This window comes from Eucyclogobius newberryi, unplaced genomic scaffold, assembly GCF_026437365.1.
Source record: "Eucyclogobius newberryi isolate DKJ021-1_F unplaced genomic scaffold, fEucNew1.0.hap1 SCAF_7, whole genome shotgun sequence".
NCBI lineage: Eukaryota > Metazoa > Chordata > Actinopteri > Gobiiformes > Gobiidae > Eucyclogobius > Eucyclogobius newberryi.
In genome coordinates, this window is record NW_027316389.1 from 4,847,397 (window position 1) to 4,869,443 (window position 22,047).

Here is a 22,047-nt window from a genome sequence, read left to right on the forward strand (position 1 = left end):
ACAACACAACACATCACGTACAACACATCACGTACAACACATCACGTACAACACAACACGTACAACACAACACATCACGTACAACACAACACATCACGTACAACACAACACATCACGTACAACACAACACATCACGTACAACACAACACATCACGTACAACACAACACATCACGTACAACACAACACATCACGTACAACACATCACGTACAACACAACACATCAGGTACAACACAACACATCACGTACAACACAACACATCACGTACAACACAACACATCACGTACAACACAACACGTACAACACAACACAACACGTACAACACAACACATCACGTACAACACAACACATCACGTACAACACAACACATCACGTACAACACAACACGTACAACACATCACGTACAACACATCGCGTACAACACAACACATCACGTACAACACATCACGTACAACACAACACATCACGTACAACACATCACGTACAACACATCACGTACAACACAACACGTACAACACAACACATCACGTACAACACAACACATCACGTACAACACAACACATCACGTACAACACAACACATCACGTACAACACAACACATCACGTACAACACAACACATCACGTACAACACAACACGTACAACACATCACGTACAACACATCGCGTACAACACAACACATCACGTACAACACATCACGTACAACACAACACATCACGTACAACACATCACGTACAACACATCACGTACAACACAACACGTACAACACAACACATCACGTACAACACAACACATCACGTACAACACAACACATCACGTACAACACAACACATCACGTACAACACAACACATCACGTACAACACAACACATCACGTACAACACAACACATCACGTACAACACAACACATCACGTACAACACAACACATCAGGTACAACACAACACATCAGGTACAACACAACACATCACGTACAACACAACACATCACGTACAACACAACACATCACGTACAACACAACACATCACGTACAACACAACACATCACGTACAACACAACACGTACAACACAACACATCACGTACAACACAACACATCACGTACAACACATCACGTACAACACATCACGTACAACACATCACGTACAACACATCACGTACAACACAACACATCACGTACAACACAACACGTACAACATAACACGTACAACACAACACATCACGTACAACACAACACGTACAACACATCACGTACAACACATCACATCACGTACAACACAACACATCACGTACAACACATCACGTACAACACAACACATCACGTACAACACAACACGTACAACACAACACATCACGTACAACACAACACATCACGTACAACACAACACGTACAACACAACACGTACAACACAACACATCACGTACAACACAACACGTACAACACAACACATCACGTACAACACAACACATCACGTACAACACAACACGTACAACACAACACGTACAACACAACACATCACGTACAACACATCGCGTACAACACATCGCGTACAACACAACACATCACGTACAACACAACACATCACGTACAACACATCACGTACAACACATCACGTACAACACATCACGTACAACACATCGCGTACAACACAACACATCACGTACAACACAACACATCACGTACAACACATCACGTACAACACATCACGTACAACACATCGCGTACAACACATCAGGTACAACACAACACATCACGTACAACACAACACATCACGTACAACACATCACGTACAACACATCACGTACAACACAACACGTACAACACAACACAACACGTACAACACATCACGTACAACACAACACGTACAACACAACACAACACGTACAACACAACACGTACAACACATCACGTACAACACATCACGTACAACACATCACGTACAACACAACACGTACAACACAACACAACACGTACAACACATCACGTACAACACATCGCGTACAACACAACACGTACAACACAACACGTACAACACAACACGTACAACACAACACGTACAACACAACACGTACAACACATCACGTACAACACATCGCGTACAACACATCGCGTACAACACATCACGTACAACACATCACGTACAACACATCACGTACAACACAACACATCACGTACAACACAACACGTACAACACAACACAACACGTACAACACATCACGTACAACACATCGCGTACAACACAACACAACACGTACAACACATCACGTACAACACAACACGTACAACACAACACGTACAACACAACACGTACAACACATCGCGTACAACACATCGCGTACAACACAACACGTACAACACATCGCGTACAACACAACACGTACAACACAACACGTACAACACAACACGTACAACACAACACAACACGTACAACACATCACGTACAACACAACACGTACAACACAACACGTACAACACAACACGTACAACACATCGCGTACAACCGATCGCGTACAACACAACACGTACAACACAACACGTACAACACAACACGTACAACACAACACGTACAACACAACACGTACAACACATCGCGTACAACACAACACGTACAACACATCGCGTACAACACATCGCGTACAACACATCACGTACAACACATCACGTACAACACAACACGTACAACACAACACGTACAACACAACACATCACGTACAACACAACACATCACGTACAACACATCACGTACAACACATCACGTACAACACAACACGTACAACACATCGCGTACAACACATCGCGTACAACACAACACGTACAACACATCGCGTACAACACAACACGTACAACACAACACGTACAACACAACACGTACAACACAACACAACACGTACAACACATCACGTACAACACAACACGTACAACACAACACGTACAACACAACACGTACAACACATCGCGTACAACACATCGCGTACAACACAACACGTACAACACAACACGTACAACACAACACGTACAACACATCGCGTACAACACAACACGTACAACACATCGCGTACAACACAACACGTACAACACATCGCGTACAACACATCGCGTACAACACATCGCGTACAGCACATCACGTACAACACATCACGTACAACACAACACGTACAACACAACACGTACAACACAACACATCACGTACAACACAACACATCACGTACAACACATCGCGTACAACACATCACGTACAACACATCACGTACAACACATCACGTACAACACATCACGTACAACACATCACGTACAACACATCACGTACAACACAACACATCACGTACAACACATCACGTACAACACATCGCGTACAACACATCACGTACAACACATCACGTACAACACATCACGTACAACACATCACGTACAACACATCACGTACAACACATCACGTACAACACATCGCGTACAACACATCGCGTACAACACAACACGTACAACACATCACGTACAACACATCACGTACAACACATCACGTACAACACAACACGTACAACACATCACGTACAACACATCACGTACAACACATCGCGTACAACACATCGCGTACAACACATCGCGTACAACACAACACGTACAACACATCGCGTACAACACAACACAACACGTACAACACATCACGTACAACACAACACGTACAACACAACACGTACAACACAACACGTACAACACATCGCGTACAACACATCGCGTACAACACAACACGTACAACACATCGCGTACAACACAACACGTACAACACGTACAACACAACACGTACAACACAACACAACACGTACAACACATCACGTACAACACAACACGTACAACACAACACGTACAACACAACACGTACAACACATCGCGTACAACACATCGCGTACAACACAACACGTACAACACAACACGTACAACACAACACGTACAACACAACACGTACAACACATCGCGTACAACACATCGCGTACAACACATCGCGTACAACACAACACGTACAACACATCGCGTACAACACAACACAACACGTACAACACATCACGTACAACACAACACGTACAACACAACACGTACAACACAACACGTACAACACATCGCGTACAACACATCGCGTACAACACAACACGTACAACACATCGCGTACAACACAACACGTACAACACAACACGTACAACACAACACGTACAACACAACACAACACGTACAACACATCACGTACAACACAACACGTACAACACAACACGTACAACACAACACGTACAACACATCGCGTACAACACATCGCGTACAACACAACACGTACAACACAACACGTACAACACAACACGTACAACACAACACGTACAACACAACACGTACAACACATCGCGTACAACACAACACGTACAACACATCGCGTACAACACATCGCGTACAACACATCGCGTACAACACATCGCGTACAACACATCACGTACAACACAACACGTACAACACAACACGTACAACACAACACATCACGTACAACACAACACATCGCGTACAACACAACACGTACAACACATCGCGTACAACACATCGCGTACAACACATCACGTACAACACATCACGTACAACACATCACGTACAACACAACACATCACGTACAACACATCACGTACAACACATCGCGTACAACACATCACGTACAACACATCACGTACAACACATCACGTACAACACATCACGTACAACACATCACGTACAACACATCACATCACGTACAACACATCACGTACAACACATCACGTACAACACATCACGTACAACACATCGCGTACAACACATCGCGTACAACACATCGCGTACAACACAACACGTACAACACATCGCGTACAACACAACACGTACTGTCTTGTTTTCCTGCCGCGGCTCGTCTCGGTCGTAAATCTGACGCGTTCAGAATGAAGCGTTGTCAGGACTTGACTCGTCGCTCGCTGAAGCTGCAGAAAACAAACTGTTCATTTTCACCGTCGAGACTCAGAAATGTTACACAGTGCAGCTTTAAAACACCTTTTAAAGCACCTTTTAAAACGAGCCGCTTTGTCACGTTACAAACGTCGGTCGGAGCTTGAAATATAAAAATAACTGGGACGTCATACGTGAAAGCGGTTTTCTGACGGTTTGATTGTGTTCTAGCTTTTGTTTCGAGCGGTGAAAATAATAAAAAGTCTTTGTGTGTTTGTAGGAAGATCTGTCGTAACTGTAAGTGCGGCCTGACCGAGCACGACGTTCAGATGAACTCCGAGCAAGACAAGAGAGTGGGAAAACTGTTCGAGGACACCAAGTACACAGGTCAGACTAGCTTTAGCTTTAGCTGTAGCTTTAGCTGTAGCTGTAGCTTTAGCTGTAGCTTTAGCTGTAGCTTTAGCTTTAGCTTTAGCTCTAGTTTTAGCTTTAGCGCTATAGCTCTAGTTTTAGGTTTAGCTTTAGCTCTCACTTTAGCTCTAGTTTTAGCTGTAGCTTTAGCTCTAGTTTTAGCTGTAGCTTTAGCTCTCGTTTTAGCTGTCGCTTTAGCTTTAGCTGTAGTTTAGCTTTAGCTGTGGCTTTAGCTGTAGCTGTAGCTTTAGTTTAGCTTTAGCTGTAGTTTAGCCTTAGCTGTAGCTTTAGCTTTAGTTGTAGCTTTAGCTATAGCTGTAGCTTTAGGTGTAGCTGTAGCTTTAGCTTTAGCTTTAGCTCTAGCTGTAGCTTTAGCTGTGGCTTTAGCTTTAGCTGTAGCTTTAGCTTTAGCTCTAGCTCTAGCTGTAGCTTTAGCTGTGGCTTTAGCTATAGCTGTAGCTTTAGGTTTAGCTGTAGTTTTAGCTGTAGCTGTAGTTTAGCCTTAGCTGTAGTTTAGCCTTAGCTGTGGCTTTAGCTGTAGTTGTAGCTGTAGCTTTAGCTTTAGTTGTAGCTTTAGCTCTAGCTGTAGCTTTAGCTGTGGCTTTAGCTGTAGTTGTAGCTTTAGCTTTAGCTGTAGTTTTAGCTGTAGCTTTAGTTTAGCTGTAGCTGTAGTTTAGCCTTAGCTGTGGCTTTAGCTGTAGTTGTAGCTGTAGCTTTAGCTTTAGTTGTAGCTTTAGCTATAGCTGTAGCTTTAGGTGTAGCTGTAGCTGTAGCTTTAGCTCTAGCTGTAGCTTTAGCTGTGGCTTTAGCTATAGCTGTAGCTTTAGGTTTAGCTGTAGCTTTAGCTGTGGCTGTAGCTGTAGCTTCGTCTTTTCTTTGTCTTTCTGATGGCGTTTTCTTTCCCGTCCTGACTTATCGTTACATCTGAGCTTCTCTTCCGTTTCCCGCTCGTGTTTCCAGGTCTGATCGCCAAACTGAAGCGTGACGGGATCCCGGGTCAGCAGTCCAACATGTCCCTGACCATCAGTGTCCCGGTCTCGTCCATGGCCCAGAGCGTCCCGGCGTCCGCTCTGGCCTCGTCCGCCTACAGCTCCGGCTACTCCTCCGTCAGCTCCTCCACCGGCTCCATCCCCGGCGCCGTGGCCAGCGGCGGGTCGGCGCCAGGGTCCGGGCCGGGTTTCGGAGGTCCTGGGTCTACAGCCGGGTCTGGTTCAGGTTTAGGTGCTGGGGCGGGAGGTCCTGGGTCTACAGCCGGGTCTAGGTCAGGTTTTGGTGCTGGGGCGGGAGGTCCTGGGTCAGGTTTAGGTGCTGGGGCGGGAGGTCCTGGGTCTACCGCCGGGTCTAGGTCAGGTTTTGGTGCTGGGGCGGGAAGTCCTGGGGCGGGAGGTCCTGGTTCTACAGCCGGGTCAGGTTTTGGTGCTGGGGCGGGAGGTCCTGGGTCTACCGCCGGGTCTGGGTCAGGTTTAGGTGCTGGGGCGGGAGGTCCTGGGTCTACAGCCGGGTCTGGGTCAGGTTTTGGTGCTGGGGCGGGAGGTCCTGGGTCGGCAGGAAGAGGACCCGGCGGCGCGGGGGCTCCGGGTCTCGGCGCGGGCGGGATCTCTCTGAACCTCACCCCGGTCAGGGCCAGTGCCGTGCCGGTCTCCGCCGTCTCGTCGGCCGCCGCGGTCCAGCCGGTTCCCAAAGACGCGGCGATGAAGTCGGTGACCTTCGAGTGGGCGCCTCCGGTCGCAAACAAACACGTGGTGAGACGCTTTTACCGGGAGAAGGTTTCATCGTATTGACTCACCACAGTTTTCATTTCAGTTTGATTTAGTTTGATTTAATTCTAAGTGAGAACGAGCTTTACACAGACGTTAAATCTAAGTCTGACCGACACTAGTTTGAGCTTTCGTTTGGTTTTGACCCAAAACTGAAGCCAATTTAACTCAAATAATCAATTTATCCATCCATTTTAGTAAGTGTTTTTTAATTGAAGTGTTTTTTAATTGAAGTGTTTTTTAAGTTGGTTTAGATCAGGCATGTCCAAACTAAGGCCCTGGGGCCAAATGCGGCCCTCAGACCATTTTTCCTTGGCCCTCCGGCTTCCTGCTAAACAACAAAAAGTACTTTTTACTCTGAATTTGGGGAAATTCAGGCATATTGATGTTATACAAACTATTATGAATGTTCTAGCTGTAATTAAAGGTGTTGAGGCTCATCGCAATCATGTCAAATGAAACATTTCGAATGATTCACTTTGTCATTCAACAAATTCGACATTGTCAAGTTGTTTGGGGCCCTCTGCCCTGTTTAAGTGTCAAAATGGGGCCCTTGGTGAAAAAAAGTTTGGACACCCCAGTTTTAGATTCACCCCAAAATGTTTGATTCTAATTGAATAGTATTTTTCATTTGTACTTTTTACTTAAGCACAGTTTTAGCGGCTGTACTACTTTACTTTACTTTTGCTTGAGTACATTTGCAGTACGCTTTTCCCAGCGGCGCCACAAGAGGGCGCCACACTCACGACCTGCTGTTGCATCTAAATCCTTAAGTTATCTACGTTTATTAGTCCATTTGTTCATTTTAAAACAATATAATTTATAATCATGATACAAAAATAATAATAAATAAAATACAAATCAATAAATTAAAACAAAAACAATAAAATAAATCAGTCGTAATAAAATAATAAATATAATATAAATTAATTAATTATTTTAAAATACGGCACAATGCACTATGGCGGTTAGCGCTCCTGCCTCCCAACAAGGAGATCATGGGTTCGATTCCTGGACCAGACCAACATCACATGATCTCTCTGGGTGGAGTCTGCATGTTCTCCCCGTGTTACCGTGGGTTCTCTGGCTCCTCCCACTGTCCAAACACATGCATGTGTTAATGTTTGTCTGGTATGTCTATGTCTCTGTGTTGTCCCTGCGACGAGTTGGCCACTGTCCAGGGTGCACCCCGCCTAAGGCCCAAAGTCACCCGCGACCCCGAAAGGGAACAAGTGGTAGAAAATGGATGGATGGAAAAATACTAATATTGTGCGTTCAGGATATGTAAGGTAAAGTTATTGAAAGGCAGTTCAGCTGTTAATTTATTATACATTTTTTAAGTCGGGCAAAACTATTCAAATGTATTTCCTGAATATGAATAATCGTGACTCTTGTTCATGTTATTTACACTTTTGGCTCTGGAGCCGTTCTTATTCATTCTGCAACAGTTATTGAGGCTGTGGAGTCGTTATCGCCCGTGAAACTGTTTAATACATCACAACATCGCTCTTCACATCGTGATCGTTAAAACGTTTTCATCAACTTTCTGTCTTGTAAAAAGCTTGTTTTTTGTCCCCGACAGACGATGAGTGAAGACGAGCAATGAGACAAAAACTTTGCTTTAACTTAACTTAATTATGATACATTTGATAAATAAATGCATCTAAATGAGTCGCTTCTGTTGCTTCATCTTTAGAGACTGAAACTTCCTCCATCTTGTTTTGTCTTCACGTTTTAGACACAACTTTCCCCTGAAGGACACGAGGGACATTTAGCCTTGGTTTGCCCCGCGTCCCGCCTCTCGTAGCTCCGCCTCCCCTCGCTCCACGCCTCTCGTAGCTCCGCCTCCCCTCGCTCCATGCCTCGTAGCTCCGCCTCCCCTCGCTCCACGCCTTGTAGCTCCGCCTCCCCTCGCTCCACGCCTCGTAGCTCCGCCTCCCCTCGCTCCACGCCTCGTAGCTCCGCCTCCCCTCGCTCCACGCCTCTCGTAGCTCCGCCTCCCCTCGCTCCACGCCTCGTAGCTCCGCCTCCCCTCGCTCCACGCCTCGTAGCTCCGCCTCCCCTCGCTCCATGTCTCTCTGCTTCAGACCGTCTCATTCTGCCCTCTCTCTCTCCCCCCCTCTCTCTCTCGCCCTCTCTTCAGGCGATCCGTTACATCGAGCTGCTGCCCCCCGAGCGGCGCCCGATCGCCGGCACGGCGGGTGCGGCGTACCGGCGGCAGCAGATGGCCCGGCAGCTCCCGGAGCACGACCAGGACCCGGACAAGTGCCACGAGCTGAGCCCCGCCGAGGTCAAGCAGATGCAGCAGTACGTGCGCAAGTACAAGGACGAGGCCCTGGGCGTCGGCGACGTGTCCCTGCCCCAGGACGTGGCACTGGCAGCGGGCAGAGGGGAGCTCGGGCCTGGAGGTCCTGGGTCTGGAGGTCCTGGGTCTGGAGGTCCTGGGTCTGGAGGTCCTGGGTCTGGAGGTCCTGGGTCTGGAGGTCCTGGGTCTGGAGGTCCTGGGTCTGGTCTTGGGTCTGGTCTGGGAGGAGGAGGAGGGAGTCTGGGCACGGCGGCCGCAGCAGGAGCTTTAGCAGCAGGAGCTCAACAGAACTTTGTAAGTGCTCGCTTTGTATTTTTGTGACATATTATGCATTCCTGTTTCATTAGGCCGCAGTTATTTTATTACTTTGTTTACAGATTTTTAAATGAAATATATTGAACAGGCGGGCGAAATATAGATATCATTTCAATTTCAAAAGATGTTTTCTTCCGGGTACCCAAAAGGCACCACTGGAGAAGGAGGGGGGGGACCGCAGGTGAGTGTAACAGGAGATTTAGCCTGTTTTGCATTGACGCTTCTAAGTGTGCACTCTTATAGTCACGGCAAAATAAGCCGGAGAAAAATGTGTATTTGCGCGTCTTCTCATGCTCCCGGGGCCGCGCGCAGGGGCCACAGACTCACGCAGGATTTTGACAAAAAATTGCTTCACGTGCTCTTATCTTTTGACTTAATGCAGCTTTTTATATTTCATTTAATGCTATTTTGCGTTGTCGGCGGTACTTTATAAAAAAAAAAAAAAAATATATATATATATATATATATATATGTTATTTTATTTATATTGTAGAAATCAACAATCTAAGTGCGGCGGATCCGTAAACCAAGTAATAAGATAACTGTGGCCTTAATTGGCTTTTAAAGGTCCTTTTGAACCGGGTCTGGTTTAGGTGCTGGGGCGGGAGGTTTTATTTTACGTAATCTAAGTGCGGCGGATCCGTAAACCAAGTAATAAGATAACTGTGGCCTTAATTGGCTTTTAAACATGCTTTTGATCACCTCGGGATTCATTTTTCACATGTTCAAGCTCAAAGTGTGGTTCAACTCCAGGAATCCAGCAGTACTTCAGAACCAACTGTGTAAATGTGTTTTATTCTGGATGAAACGCGTTAGTCCTGCACTTTAAACTCTTACAACGAGTGCAAGTACCGTATGTTCTGGAGTATAAGTCGCACCAGCCAAAACATGCATAATAGAGAAGAAAAAAACATATATAAGTCGCACTGGAGTATGAAATGCAGTCGCAAGTGTGAAAATATCCAATAATATCACATAAGTCGCTCCGGAGTACAAGTATATGAGTACAAGTATATGAGTACAAGTATATGAGTATAAGTCGCACCCCGGCCAAAACTATGACGCGACTTATAGTCCAGAAAATGCGGTAGACCGTCCCTCATATGAAACACTCACACTCTGGTCCGAGGTGAACGTCCATGAGGCGGTTTAGAGTTTTCAGAGCTGAAGGTGAAAGAGGCGGAGCTTGACTTTCATCTGTCGTTTACACATCAAAAACCTGCTGCAATTAGAGAAAATGAGCCAAATATTGACTGTTTGTTGTTGACGATTGAAATGAAATGTTAAAGGAGACAAACGTCCTTCTGACCCTCTGTCTCTCTGTCCCTCTGTCCCATGCAGACGTGTCACCAGTGCCATGAGCCGATGCGAGTGGGCGATCCCGCCGTTTACGCCGAGCGAGCCGGCTACGATAAGATGTGGCACCCAGGCTGCTTCGTGTGCGTCACGTGTTCCCAGCTGCTCGTCGACATGATCTACTTCTGGAAGAAGGGAAAGATGTTCTGCGGCCGTCACTATGGAGACAGCGAGAAGCCGCGGTGCGCCGGCTGCGACGAGGTATGGCGGACACAAGGGGGCGCCGAGTCGTGTGCGGGGAACGGGGGACACAAGGGGGCGCCGAGTCGTGTGCGGGGAACGGGGGACACAAGGGGGTGCCGAGACGTGTGCGGGGAACGGGGGACACAAGGGGGCGCCGAGTCGTGTGCGGGGAACGGGGGACACAAGGGGGCGCCGAGACGTGTGCAGGGAACGGGGGACACAAGGGGGCGCCGAGACGTGTGCGGGGAACGCAAGGGGGCGCTAAGACGTGTGTGGAGAACGGGGGACACAAGGGGGGCGCCGAGACGTGTGTGGGGGAACGAGGGACACAAGGGGGCGCCGAGACGTGTGCGGGGAACGGTGGACACAAGGGGGGCGCCGAGACGTGTGCGGGGAACGGGGGACACAAGGGGGCGCTGAGACGTGTGCGGGGAACGGGGGACACAAGGGGGCGCCGAGACGTGTGCGGGGAACGGGGGACACAAGGGGGCGCCGAGACGTGTGCGGGGAACGGGGGACACAAGGGGGCGCCGAGACGTGTGCGGGGAACGGTGGACACAAGGGGGGCGCCGAGACGTGTGCGGGGAACGGGGGACACAAGGGGGCGCTAAGACGTGTGTGGGGAACGGGGGTCACAAGGGGGGCGCCGAGACGTGTGCTGGGAACGGGGGACACAAGGGGGGCGCCGAGACGTGTGCGGGGAACGGGGGACACAAGGGGGCGCTGAGACGTGTGCGGGGAACGGTGGACACAAGGGGGGCGCCGAGACGTGTGCGGGGAACGGGGGACACAAGGGGGCGCTGAGACGTGTGCGGGGAACGGGGGACACAAGGGGGCGCCGAGACGTGTGCGGGGAACGGGGGACACAAGGGGGCGCCGAGACGTGTGCGGGGAACGGGGGACACAAGGGGGCGCCGAGACGTGTGCGGGGAACGGTGGACACAAGGGGGGCGCCGAGACGTGTGCGGGGAACGGGGGACACAAGGGGGCGCTAAGACGTGTGTGGGGAACGGGGGTCACAAGGGGGGCGCCGAGACGTGTGTGGGGGAACGAGGGACACAAGGGGGCGCCGAGACGTGTGCGGGGAACGGTGGACACAAGGGGGGCGCCGAGACGTGTGCGGGGAACGGGGGACACAAGGGGGCGCTGAGACGTGTGCGGGGAACACGCATGTTGTATGTTTACAGTTGATCTTCAGTAACGAGTACACGCATGTTGTATGTTTACAGTTGATCTTCAGTAACGAGTACACGCATGTTGTGTGTTTACAGTTGATCTTCAGTAACGAGTACACGCATGTTGTATGTTTACAGTTGATCTTCAGTAACGAGTACACGCATGTTGTGTGTTTACAGTTGATCTTCAGTAACGAGTACACGCATGTTGTGTGTTTACAGTTCATCTTCAGTAACGAGTACACGCATGTTGTATGTTTACAGTTGATCTTCAGTAACGAGTACACGCATGTTGTGTGTTTACAGTTCATCTTCAGTAACGAGTACACGCATGTTGTATGTTTACAGTTGATCTTCAGTAACGAGTACACGCATGTTGTATGTTTACAGTTGATCTTCAGTAACGAGTACACGCATGTTGTATGTTTACAGTTGATCTTCAGTAACGAGTACACGCATGTTGTGTGTTTACAGTTGATCTTCAGTAACGAGTACACGCATGTTGTGTGTTTACAGTTGATCTTCAGTAACGAGTACACGCATGTTGTATGTTTACAGTTGATCTTCAGTAACGAGTACACGCATGTTGTGTGTTTACAGTTGATCTTCAGTAACGAGTACACGCATGTTGTGTGTTTACAGTTGATCTTCAGTAACGAGTACACGCATGTTGTGTGTTTACAGTTGATCTTCAGTAACGAGTACACGCATGTTGTGTGTTTACAGTTGATCTTCAGTAACGAGTACACGCATGTTGTGTGTTTACAGTTCATCTTCAGTAACGAGTACACGCATGTTGTATGTTTACAGTTGATCTTCAGTAACGAGTACACGCATGTTGTGTGTTTACAGTTCATCTTCAGTAACGAGTACACGCATGTTGTATGTTTACAGTTGATCTTCAGTAACGAGTACACGCATGTTGTGTGTTTACAGTTCATCTTCAGTAACGAGTACACGCATGTTGTATGTTTACAGTTGATCTTCAGTAACGAGTACACGCATGTTGTATGTTTACAGTTGATCTTCAGTAACGAGTACACGCATGTTGTATGTTTACAGTTGATCTTCAGTAACGAGTACACGCATGTTGTATGTTTACAGTTGATCTTCAGTAACGAGTACACGCATGTTGTGTGTTTACAGTTGATCTTCAGTAACGAGTACACGCATGTTGTGTGTTTACAGTTGATCTTCAGTAACGAGTACACGCATGTTGTGTGTTTACAGTTGATCTTCAGTAACGAGTACACGCATGTTGTGTGTTTACAGTTGATCTTCAGTAACGAGTACACGCATGTTGTGTGTTTACAGTTGATCTTCAGTAACGAGTACACGCAGGCCGAGGGGCAGGACTGGCACCTCAAACACTTCTGCTGTTTCGACTGTGACTGTGTTTTAGCCGGAGAAACGTACGTGATGGAGAACGACAAGCCGGTGTGCAAGCCCTGCTACATGAACAACTACGCCATGGTGAGGGCCCAAATACTGCTGCTAATGCTACTGCTGCTGCTAATGCTACTGCTAATGCTACATGAAAAACTACGCCTTGGTGAGGGCCGAAATACTGCTGCTAATGCTAATGCTGCTGCTAATGCTACATGAACAACTACGCCATGGTGAGGGCCGAAATACTGCTGCTAATGCTAATGCTGCTGCTAATGCTACTGCTAATACTACATGAACAACTATGCCATGGTGAGGGCCGAAATACTGCTGCTGATGCTAATGCTACTGCTAATGCTACATGAAAAACTACGCCTTGGTGAGGGCCGAAATACTGCTGCTAATGCTACTGTTGATGCTAATGCTACTGCTAACGCTACATGAACAACTACGCCATGGTGAGGGCCGAAATACTGCTGCTAATGCTAATGCTGCTGCTAATGCTACTGCTAATGCTAAATGAACAACTATGCCATGGTGAGGGCTGAAATACTGCTGCTAATGCTAATGCTGCTGCTAATGCTACTGCTAATGCTACATGAACAACTACGCCATGGTGAGGGCCGAAATACTGCTGCTAATGCTAATGCTGCTGCTAATGCTACTGCTAATGCTACATGAACAACTACGCCATGGGTGAGGGCCGAAATACAGCTGCTAATGCTGCTGCTAATGCTGCTGCTAATGCTACTGCTAATGCTACATGAACAACTACGCCTTGGTGAGGGCCGAAATACTGATGCTAATGCTAACGCTGCTGCTAATGCTACATGAACAACTACGCCATGGTGAGGGCCTAAATACTGCTGCTGCTACTAATGCTACTGCTGCTGCTAATGCTACTGCTACATGAACAACTACGCCATGGTGAGGGCCGAAATACTGCTGCTGCTAATGCTACTGCTAATGCTAATGCTACATGAACAACTACGCCATGGTGAGGGCAGATCTGCTGCTAATGCTAATACTGCTGCTAATGCTACATGAACAACTACGCCATGGTGAGGGCCGAAATACTGCTTCTGCTGCTGCTAATGCGGCTGCTAATTCTTCTACTACTGCTGCTGCTAATGCGACTGCTACTACTGCTAATGCTGATAATACTACTAACTAGCTAATGCTAATATTACTGCTACTATTGCTAATGCTGCTACTGATAATGCTGCCACTGCTGCTACTGCTACTGCTGCGACTGCTAATGCTACGACTGCTAATGCCGCTACTGCTAATGCTGCTACTACTGCTAATGCTGCTACTACTGCTAATGCCACTGCTGCTAATGCTGCTGCCACTACTGCTAATATTACTGCTACTACTGCTAATGCGACTGCTACTACTTCTAATGCTACTGCTTATAATGCTACTACTGCTAATGCTGCTGCTAATGCAACTGCTACTACTGCTAATGCTACTACTGCTAATGCTAATATTACTGCTACTAATGCTAATGCTACTACTGCTAATGCTAATATTACTGCTGCTAATGCTAATGCTGCTAATGCTACTGCTGCTAAAGCTACTACTGCTAATGCTACTACTGCTAACGCAAATATTACTGCTACTACTGCTTCTGCTGCTAAAGCTACTGCTGCTGCTAATGCTACTACTGCTAATGCAGATATTACTGCTACTTCAATTGCTACTAATGCTGCTGCAAATGCTAATGCTACTGCTACTACTACTACTGCATTAGCAGCAGCAGCAGCAGCATTAGCAGTAGTAATATTAGCAGTAGCAGTAGTAGCATTAGCAACAGTAGCATTAGTAGCAGCAGTAGTAGTAGTAGTAGTAGCATTAATAGCTCTCAGCAGTAGTAGTAGTAGTAGTAGTAGTAGTAGTAGTAGTAGTAGTAGTAGTAGTAGTAGTAGTAGTAGTAGTAGTAGTAGTAGTAGTAGTAGTAGTAGTAGTAGTAGTAGTAGTAGTAGTAGTAGTAGTAGTAGTAGTAGCATTAGTAGCTCTCAGCAGTAGTAGTAGTAGTAGTAGCATTAGTAGCTCTCAGCAGTAGTAGTAGTAGTAGTAGCAGTAGTAGCTCTCAGCAGTAGTAGTAGTAGCATTAGTAGCTCTCAGCAGTAGTAGTAGTAGTAGTAGCATTAGTAGCTCTCAGCAGTAGTAGTAGTAGTAGTAGCAGTAGTAGCTCTCAGCAGTAGTAGTAGTAGTAGTAGCAGTAGTAGCTCTCAGCAGTAGTAGTAGTAGCATTAGTAGCTCTCAGCAGTAGTAGTAGTAGCATTAGTAGCTCTCAGCACTAGTAGTAGTAGTAGTAGTAGTAGTAGCATTAGTAGCTCTCAGTAGTAGTAGTAGTAGTAGTAGTAGTAGCATTAGTAGCTCTCAGTAGTAGTAGTAGTAGTAGTAGTAGTAGCATTAGTAGCTCTCAGCAGTAGTAGTAGTAGTAGCATTAGTAGCTCTCAGCAGTAGTAGTAGTAGTAGTAGTAGTAGTAGCATTAGTAGCTCTCAGCACTAGTAGTAGTAGCTCTCAGTAGTAGTAGTAGTAGTAGTAGTAGCATTAGTAGCTCTCAGCAGTAGTAGTAGTAGCATTAGTAGCTCTCAGCAGTAGTAGTAGTAGCATTAGTAGCTCTCAGTAGTAGTAGTAGTAGTAGTAGTAGTAGCATTAGTAGCTCTCAGCAGTAGTAGTAGTAGCATTAGTAGCTCTCAGTAGTAGTAGTAGTAGTAGTAGTAGTAGCATTAGTAGCTCTCAGCAGTAGTAGTAGTAGTAGTAGTAGTAGCATTAGTAGCTCTCAGCAGTAGTAGTAGTAGCATTAGTAGCTCTCAGTAGTAGTAGTAGTAGTAGTAGTAGTAGCATTAGTAGCTCTCAGCAGTAGTAGTAGTAGCATTAGTAGCTCTCAGCAGTAGTAGTAGTAGCATTAGTAGCTCTCAGCAGTAGTAGTAGTAGCATTAGTAGCTCTCAGCAGTAGTAGTAGTAGCATTAGTAGCTCTCAGCAGTAGTAGTAGTAGCATTAGTAGCTCTCAGCAGTAGTAGTAGTAGCATTAGTAGCTCTCAGCAGTAGTAGTAGTAGCATTAGTAGATCTCAGCAGTAGTAGCTCTCATTTTGTGACTCTCTCTCTCAGAAATGCGCCTCGTGTCATTCTCCCATTGAACCGGAGGCTCAGAGAGTGTCCTACGGCGCCCACTGCTGGCACGCTCAGCCCGAGTGTTTCCTGTGCTCCGGCTGCTCCCAGTGCCTGATGGGAAAACGCTTCATGGCCGTTCAGAACCACCTCTTCTGCTCCGTCGACTGCAAGAAGAAAGTCGTCACCTAGAAGGGAACCAGGAACCAATAACGAGACTAGGAACGAGACCAACAACGGGACCAGAAACGATACTAGGAACCAGGAACGGTACCAGGAACGAGACTAGGAACCAGGAACGAGACCAGGAACGAGACCAGCAACCAATAATGAGACCAGGAACCAAGAACGAGACCAGAACGGGACCAGGAACAGGAGCAGGACTAACCTAACTAACTAGCACTAGTTAAACCTCTCACTGTTCTGGAGTTAGTGCCTAAACACTGTGGACTTTTCCTCTTCTCTTTCTCTTTCTTTCTTTTCTTCACATTCATTTTTTAAAACGATCTTTTGCTGATCCAAAATCACCTTTTTTAAATATATTTTTTACTTCTGATATAAAGATAAATGAAATGCTTCTCACGCTCGGGATTAAATTGAAAGTCCAAGTTCTTCCAAGTCAGTGTTGAATGTCAAGTCAAAGTTCTGCTGCCAATAAAGTGCACTTTGATCAAACTGTGTTCTGCGCTTTTCTAACTCCAGATCATGACCCCGAGACCCTCGTGACCCCTGAGACCCTCATGACCCCCGTGACCCTCATGACCCCCGAGACCCTCATGACCCCGAGACCCTCGTGACCCCTGAGACCCCCGTGACCCTCATGACCCCCGAGACCCTCATGACCCCTGAGACCCTCATGACCCCCGAGACCCCCGTGACCCTCATGACCCCCGAGACCCTCATGACCCCGAGACCCTCATGACCCCCGAGACCCCCGTGACTCATGACCCCCGAGACCCTCCATAACCCTCTTGACCCCCGAGACCCTCTTGACCCCCGAGACCCCGAGACCCTTGTGACCCACGAGACCATGACCCCTGAGACCCTCAGATCAGACGCTTTTATGACGTAAATCGAGTAAAAGTACATCATGAAACTACATTCATATGAAACAGTCCTGTGCATCTAAAGGTCATGTACTGTCCTCACCTAAACTGACCTTTGTACTGTCCTCACCTAAACTGACCTTTGTACTGTCCTCACCTAAACTGACCTTTGTACTGTCCTCACCTAAACTGACCTTTGTACTGTCCTCACCTAAACTGACCTTTGTACTGTCCTCACCTAAACTGACCTTTGTACTGTCCTCACCTAAACTGACCTTTGTACTGTCCTCACCTAAACTGACCTTTGTACTGTCCTCACCTAAACTGACCTTTGTACTGTCCTCACCTAAACTGACCTTTGTACTGTCCTCACCTAAACTGACCTTTGGGTTGATGCTAGACGTGGATCTTCGTCTGTGTTTGGCGTGAAAAGGCCCCGTGTGAACCCTAAACCCGCTCAAAACGTGCGCTTTTCCGTGCTCTTTGCTCGAGGTTAAACTGTGACGCAGACTCTTAGACTCCCTCAGACTCTCTCTGACTTCCTCAGACTCTCTCAGACTCTCTCAGACTCCCTCAGACTCAGACTCTCTCAGACTCTCTCAGACTCTCTGACTCCCTCAGACTCTCTCTGACTTCCTCAGACTCTCTCAGACTCTCTCAGACTCCCTCAGACTCCCTCAGACTCTCTCAGACTCCCTCAGACTCTCTCTGACTTCCTCAGACTCTCTCAGACTCACTCAGACTCCCTCAGACTCCCTCAGACTCCCTCAGACTCAGACTCTCTCAGACTCTCTCAGACTCTCTCAGACTCTCTCAGACTCTCTCTGACTCTCTCTGACTCAGACTCTCTCAGACTCCCTCAGACTCAGACTCTCTCAGACTCCCTCAGACTCCCTCAGACTCCCTCAGACTCTCTCAGACTCTCTCAGACTCACTCAGACTCTCTCAGACTCCCTCAGACTCAGACTCCCTCAGACTCCCTCAGACTCTCTCAGACTCTCTCAGACTCACTCAGACTCCCTCAGACACCCTCAGACTCTCTCAGACTCCCTCAGACTCACTCAGACTCTCTCAGACTCCCTCAGACTCAGACTCCCTCAGACTCTCTCACACTCTCTCAGACTCTCTCAGACTCAGACTCTCTGACTCCCTCAGACTCCCTCAGACTCAGACTCCCTCAGACTCTCTCACACTCTCTCAGACTCTCTCAGACTCCCTCAGACTCAGACTCTCTCAGACTCCCTCAGACTCTCTCAGACTCTCTCAGACTCCCTCAGACTCTCTCAGACTCACTCAGACTCTCTCAGACTCCCTCAGACTCCCTCAGACTCTCTCAGACTCAGACTGACTCAGACTGACTCAGACTCCCTCAGACTCTCTCAGACTCTCTCAGACTCACTCAGACTCTCTCAGACTCCCTCAGACTCCCTCAGACTCTCTCAGACTCAGACTCCCTCAGACTCCCTCAGACTCTCTCAGACTCCCTCAGACTCTCTCAGACTCCCTCAGACTCCCTCAGTCTCAGACTCTCTCAGACTCCCTCAGACTCAGACTCTCTCAGACTCTCTCAGACTCTCTCAGACTCCCTCAGACTCACTCAGACTCTCTCAGACTCTCTCAGACTCCCTCAGACTCCCTCAGACTCTCTCAGACTCCCTCAGACTCCCTCAGACTCTCTCTGACTCAGACTCTCTCAGACTCCCTCAGACTCAGACTCTCTCAGACTCACTCAGACTCTCTCAGACTCCCTCTGACTCAGACTCTCTCAGACTCCCTCAGACTCTCTCAGACTCAGACTCTCTCAGACTCCCTCAGACTCAGACTCCCTCAGACTCTCTCAGACTCTCTCAGACTCCATCTGACTCAGACTCTCTCAGACTCTCTCAGACTCCCTCTGACTCAGACTCTCTCAGACTCTCTCAGACTCCCTCAGACTCCCTCAGGCTCAGACTCTCTCAGACTCTCTCAGACTCCCTCAGACTCCCTCAGACTCCCTCAGACTCCCTCAGACTCTCTCAGACTCCCTCAGACTCTCTCAGACTCCCTCAGACTCTCTCAGACTCCCTCAGACTCTCTCAGACTCCCTCAGACTCAGACTCTCTCAGACTCACTCAGACTCACTCAGACTCACTCAGACTCAGACTCTCTCAGACTCTCTCAGACTCTCTCTGACTCAGACTCTCTCAGACTCCCTCAGACTCAGACTCTCTCAGACTCTCTCAGACTCACTCAGACTCCCTCAGACTCCCTCAGACTCTCTCAGACTCTCTCAGACTCCATCTGACTCAGACTCTCTCAGACTCCCTCAGACTCCCTCAGACTCTCTCAGACTCTCTCTGACTCAGACTCTCTCAGACTCTCTCAGACTCCCTCAGACTCCCTCTGACTCAGACTCCCTCAGACTCTCTCAGACTCTCTCAGACTCCCTCTGACGCAGACTCTCTCAGACCCTCAGATCAGACGCTTTTATGACGTAAATCGAGTAAAAGTACATCATGAAACTACATTCATATGAAACAGTCCTGTGCATCTAAAGGTCATGTACTGTGAAAAGGCCCCGTGTGAACCCTAAACCCGCTCAAAACGTGCGCTTTTCCGTGCTCTTTGCTCGAGGTTAAACTGTGACGCAGACTCTTAGACTCCCTCAGACTCTCTCTGACTTCCTCAGACTCTCTCAGACTCTCTCAGACTCTCTCAGACTCCCTCAGACTCAGACTCTCTCAGACTCTCTCAGACTCTCTGACTCCCTCAGACTCTCTCTGACTTCCTCAGACTCTCTCAGACTCTCTCAGACTCCCTCAGACTCCCTCAGACTCTCTCAGACTCCCTCAGACTCTCTCTGACTTCCTCAGACTCTCTCAGACTCACTCAGACTCCCTCAGACTCCCTCAGACTCCCTCAGACTCAGACTCTCTCAGACTCTCTCAGACTCTCTCTGACTCAGACTCTCTCAGACTCCCTCAGACTCAGACTCTCTCAGACTCTCTCAGACTCTCTCAGACTCCCTCAGACTCCCTCAGACTCTCTCAGACTCTCTCAGACTCCCTCAGACACCCTCAGACTCTCTCAGACTCCCTCAGACTCTCTCAGACTCAGACTCTCTCAGACTCCCTCAGACTCAGACTCCCTCAGACTCTCTCACACTCTCTCAGACTCTCTCAGACTCAGACTCTCTGACTCCCTCAGACTCTCAGACTCCCTCAGACTCTCAAACTCCCTCAGACTCTCTCAGACTCCCTCAGACTCCCTCAGACTCTCTCAGACTCTCGGACTCCCTCAGACTCCCTCAGACTCAGACTCCCTCAGACTCTCTCTGACTCCCTCAGACTCTTTCAGACTCAGACTCTCTCAGACTCTCTCAGACTCCCTCAGACTCAGACTCTCTCTGACTCCCTCAGACTAAGACTCTCTCAGACTCTCTCAGACTCCCTCAGACTCCCTCAGACTCTCTCAGACTCTCTCAGACTCAGACTCTCTCAGACTCAGACTCTCTCAGACTCAGACTCTCTCAGACTCATACTCTCTCAGACTCAGACTCTCTCAGACTCCCTCAGACTCAGACTCCCTCAGACTCTCTCAGACTCCCTCAGACTCTCTCAGACTCCCTCAGACTCTCTCAGACTCAGACTCTCTCAGACTCATACTCTCTCAGACTCAGGCTCTCTCAGACTCCCTCAGACTCAGGCTCTCTCAGACTCCCTCAGACTCAGACTCCCTCAGACTCTCTCAGACTCCCTCAGACTCAGACTCTCTCAGACTCCCTCAGACTCAGACTCTCTCAGACTCCCTCAGACTCTCAGACTCTCTCAGACTCCCTCAGACTCTCTCAGACTCCCTCAGACTCAGACTCCCTCAGACTCTCTCACACTCTCTCAGACTCTCTCAGACTCCCTCAGACTCAGACTCTCTCAGACTCCCTCAGACTCTCTCAGACTCTCTCAGACTCCCTCAGACTCTCTCAGACTCACTCAGACTCTCTCAGACTCCCTCAGACTCTCTCAGACTCAGACTGACTCAGACTGACTCAGACTCCCTCAGACTCTCTCAGACT

The 22,047-nt window shown here is 48.1% G+C and overlaps 1 protein-coding gene across 1 annotated transcript in view; it reads left to right on the forward strand.

Moving 5' to 3' along the window:
* tes (testis derived transcript (3 LIM domains)) overlaps positions 1-17,625 on the forward strand; it is a 34,372-nt gene extending 16,747 nt beyond the window's left edge. Inside the window, exons 3-8 of the mRNA XM_072435541.1 lie at positions 5,220-5,326; positions 6,311-7,092; positions 9,251-9,706; positions 11,069-11,284; positions 13,756-13,914; positions 16,951-17,625. Coding sequence (XP_072291642.1) covers positions 5,220-5,326; positions 6,311-7,092; positions 9,251-9,706; positions 11,069-11,284; positions 13,756-13,914; positions 16,951-17,142 — 1,912 coding nt within the window. The 3' untranslated portion in view covers positions 17,143-17,625. The remainder of the gene's footprint in view (positions 1-5,219; positions 5,327-6,310; positions 7,093-9,250; positions 9,707-11,068; positions 11,285-13,755; positions 13,915-16,950) is intronic.
* Positions 17,626-22,047: the final 4,422 nt, after the last annotated feature.